The 4549-nt window shown below is 39.1% G+C and overlaps 1 protein-coding gene across 1 annotated transcript in view; it reads right to left on the reverse strand.

Annotated features, from left to right (window-relative positions):
- Positions 1 to 3997, reverse strand: part of LOC106884429 (uncharacterized) — a 7634-nt gene extending 3637 nt beyond the window's left edge. Inside the window, exon 1 of the mRNA XM_014935815.2 lies at positions 3208 to 3997. Within this exon, the coding sequence (XP_014791301.1) occupies positions 3208 to 3753 (546 nt within the window). The 5' untranslated portion in view covers positions 3754 to 3997. The remainder of the gene's footprint in view (positions 1 to 3207) is intronic.
- Positions 3998 to 4549: the final 552 nt, after the last annotated feature.

Consider the following 4549-nt stretch of genomic DNA (forward strand, 5'->3'; position numbering starts at 1 on the left):
AACGTCATTAGGGAAACGTATGGTCGAGCATTGTCATGAAGAATGATTGGCCTTCTTTTGTTGACCAGTCTGGGACGGAGGAGTAGCAGTTTTTCCTTCATTTTGACAATTTCATGGATTTTAAGAAGTTACAGTTGATGAGTCCAGCAGTACACCACCAAACATAACGTCCTATTTGAATAACTCGGATTTAGGGCACGTTTTTTTTTTTATTATTGTACAGAATCCACTCTTCATCACAAGTTACAATACGGTCGAGAAATGGATCGGTCTGGTTACGGAGAAGTGACGAGCAAATTTCATATCTGAGCATTTTCTGATTTTCATTCAAATCTTGTGGTACCCATTTGTCGAGCTTTTATGATTTTTCGATCGCATGCAAATGGTTGCAGGCAGTTTTCTGGCTAACTTGAAGTTCTTTTGCCAGTTCTCGAGTAGTTTTACGTGGATCTTTCTCAATGACCGTCATCGATGACAGATGGGCGTCCACTACGCTCACGATCTTCAAAGCTCAGGTCTCCACTGTGAAACCGTTTAAACCATTTTCGAGCTAACCACTCACTGATCATTTCTTCACTAAAGATTTCGTTGATATCGCGAACAGTTTCAGCTGCCTTACGTCTTTTCTTGAAGTTGAATAGCAAAATTTTTCGAATATCGCTCTTTGACAATTCCATTTCAGATTATTGTAACAGCAGAGAAAAAAATGTCAAGGTTAATTTGTTGATGCAAGTCTATGTCTGTATCATCAGACAATTGTAAAATAAAATGTTTTTAAAAATTCAAAATTCTGCAAAAATCCGGTACAAATTCTTCATGGTTCAAAACGTTGCTTACTTTTTACTCAACCTGATATTAAGGAGAGAAGCTGAAAGTGAGGATCGGGGCTGGAAGCGAATTTCTCAAAATAAGCGTATCAGAGTAAATCAGGACGTCGTAGGCGAAAAGTGTGTACAGAATGATAGTTTGCAATCGACCTTATTGAAGACAAGATGAAAAAGCATAGAATCATATGTTGTTGGATGAAAGAAATACGTGAGAGAGAGAGAGAGAGAGAGAGAGAGAGAGAGAGAGAGAGAGAGAGAGAGAGAGAGAGAGAGAGAGAGGGGGGGGACTACTCCGTGTAGACCTCAGAATGGGGCCAACCACTCAGTCGAAAAGAGTCATTCAGGATATGGAGGTAGGGAAAGCAGCAAGACCATCAATAGTATGGTAGTTACAAAGAAGACTGGGTTTAGATGGATAGCATTTGAGCGCTGTGCAAGTTATGTACAGAGATATTTATTTCTTTATTGCTCACAGGGGGGTAAACATATAGGAGACAAACAAGGACAGACAAAGGGTTTAGATCGGTTACATCGAGTCCAATGAGTAACTGGTACTTATTTAATCGACCCCGAAAGGATGAAAGGCAAAGTCGACCTCGGTGGAGTTTTAACTCAGAACGTTACGGCAGACGTGCTAACTATTCTGCCACCTCACCGCCCTTATATACCTTATATATCAGTAAGGTGAGAGTAACAAATTCAGCTAAGCATTTAGTGTACAAGAAAGATATCATAGGGTTAAGTTCTCAAACTTTTCCCGTTTATAATACTTAGCAGGCCATGACAGAGAAGTTCAAGACTGGTTTTCCATGGGGATTTTCATATACGATAACTTAATTCTCAAAGCCAAAACACTCGAAGAATTTGTAAAATAGCTCTAAGTGGGGTAACAAGTAAATGAATCAAGACACATTCAAATAGACCTAATAAGGGCAAAACTTTTAGCAAGAAAAATAGAGAACTCTGCCATTTGCCAGGGGTCATGCTTAATATGCAGAAAAGGAGTATGATTTCTGTTCTGTATGTTCAATGAAAACTATAGTTGTACACAGGACGCAATGGGGTCTCAAGCAGACTGATAGACAAAAATGAATTCGAATGTATCAGATGTACAAGAGTTGTACAATCAAAGCACACATAAAATAATTCGACTCCATGTAGAACATAAGACGTCAAGATATCTCCATTTGTTTCGATCTTTGACAATGGATTGCAGTTGTCCTCAGGTGTAACCGTCTGCCAGTGTTTCATTTTCTGTGGATCTTTTCCATGTTGGTTTTGGTTTGCCTCACTTTTCTCTTCCTTGGTGAAATCCATCGGAGGGCTTGCTTTGTAATGTTTGAAACGGGCTTTAATTGGGTGTGTCCAACCAACCCCATTTCCTCCACTCGAAATTTTGTTAGGCGTTTATAGTTTTTGTTATCTAGATGATATAAACAGTGTTGACGGTACGAAAGTAGGATAGCTATAGTGAAGACGGGGTAGAAAACATTCGAGAAACTGTTGTCTCTAAAAGTAATAAAGATTTGCTTTCTCCATCTTTTCTACTCAAGACACAAGGCCGAATTTTTAGGGGAGGGGGCCAGTCGATTAGATCGACCCCAGTACGCAACTGGTACTTAATTTATCGACCCCGAAAGAATGAAAGGCAAAGTTGACCTCGGCGGAATTTGAACTCAGAACGTAAAGACAGACGAAGTACCGCTCAGCATTTCGCCCGGCGTGCTAACGTTTCTGCCAGCTCGCCGCCTTACGACGTGTAATATTGAATGGTCGCGTGATATGGGCGAGACTGAATGCGAAGAATAGAAAGACATGATGCAAGCATAACTTTGCTAGATGTATTATGTTATTGTGCATGAACGACTGAAAACAAATAAGTTGAGAAAATAAATGTAGTGTACAATAGAGATGACTGCGTTGATAAGAAAATTGATGCATATGACTTGTGTAAAGAAAAGCTAACATATCCAGATGGGAGCCTGCGAAAATGAAAAACAGACAAAGGCATAGAAAATATTGCCGAAAATTTACACCCACGAACAATATGACAAGTATAGAAATGCCGTTCTATAGAAGAGTGTTCTATAGGTTAGTAGGCGATGAGAACGAGGAGACGGAGGGAGAGGTGAAGGAAGATGGGAAAGAGGAGGAGGATGGCGGCGGCAGCTGTGATAGTTAACTTCTTTTTTCTAATTTTAACAATGAAGTTCATGATTAGAAGAAATTCCGATCATTCTTATTTCAAAATTTATAAATGTTATAGTAATAACAGTAGTGGTGTTGTAAGTGTAGTGCTTTTAGAAACTATGTTTGTGGGAGATGTCTGTTGGTGTGTAGGTGTTGTAATGTAATTCGTATATAATATTTAATACTTAACCTCCTCGCCTAGCTCTATTTCCTCGATGTTTTCCTCGTTAATATTGCCAGTCCGATCACCAAACATACATCCGCGAATCTTAGGGTTTTTCACATTGCCATCATCATCATTATTATCATCATTACCATAATTGTCTGGCTTCCATATGTCCATCGTTAGATATTGAACCACTTCTTGGTCTAATGAGGGAAGATGTTTTGAGTCTGATATAGACACGGCTTTTACGTTTGGATCGTGAATGGATTTTGTGTCTTCCGAAGTAACAGATTCTGAAGTTGCACTACAGACGATTTCTTGACCTGAAATCTGAATAATCTTCAAAATAGTTTCTGTGCTTGAACGTGTAGGAATATTTCCGTATGGTTCAGACAATACATTTAAGTCTGTATAAGAAACACTATCTTCCTCGGATTCATAGGTTTTCAGGGTGCAACACCACATCAAAAAATCGATGAAAGATCGTTCGATAAAGCGGGTGAATTTTTTAACATTGGGTGGCATTTTCCAAGCAAAAACTAAAACAGTTGTAAACACACATACACACATACACTCACACAAACACGCGTACTCACACACGCGCACTCATACGCGCGCGCACGCGCGCGCACACACACACAAATACACAAAAACAAACCAATACAAATAGTGAGCAGAAGTAAGTAGAAACTGAATTGATTCTACAAGATAAATATATGAATTATTTTAAGACGATAAATGAATAAGTTAAATAATATCAATAAGAATTCTGTTTGAAAGAAGACAAAATAGAAGAGTGTGAAAACGTTCAAGTCATCCATTGATACGTCAAGTCTCTCTTGTTGATTATGACGTATTTTTGACAAATACGTTGCCTTTGTTTAATACCCACACACACACTGTCTGAGAGTATGTGTATGTATGTTCTCTTTTTCTTTTTAATTTAGAGTAAATTTTGATCTTCCACCCTCTTGGTAGCAAGGTTGTGGAGGAAAATAACTTGATTTAACCATCATCCTTTAAATCTTAAGGTCTTGCAGATTTTTATAGTCCCAGATATTGTGATCGTTTTTGTACTGCATGAATTAAGGATTTTCATTCTTTTCCCAAGATCCCGAGTTCAGCTATACTTTGCTCCAGACGGGTTGGTATGTGTCCTGTTGCTCAAATAACAATAGGTATGAAGCTGAATAGGTAAGCAAGTATTTTGAAAGTATATCACGGAATGACTACCGTGCCCTGCACATACCACGGAATGACTACCGTGCCCTTTTGGCAAGACATAGCACCCGTTCGGCCACCCTGCCAGGGATACGGCGAAGTCATGGGACTGTAGCTTGGTGTTTAGGGAAGATGTAGCGGAAAA

This window comes from Octopus bimaculoides, chromosome 24 (genome assembly GCF_046866305.1).
Source record: "Octopus bimaculoides isolate indiv1 chromosome 24, ASM4686630v1, whole genome shotgun sequence".
Lineage (NCBI taxonomy): Eukaryota > Metazoa > Mollusca > Cephalopoda > Octopoda > Octopodidae > Octopus > Octopus bimaculoides.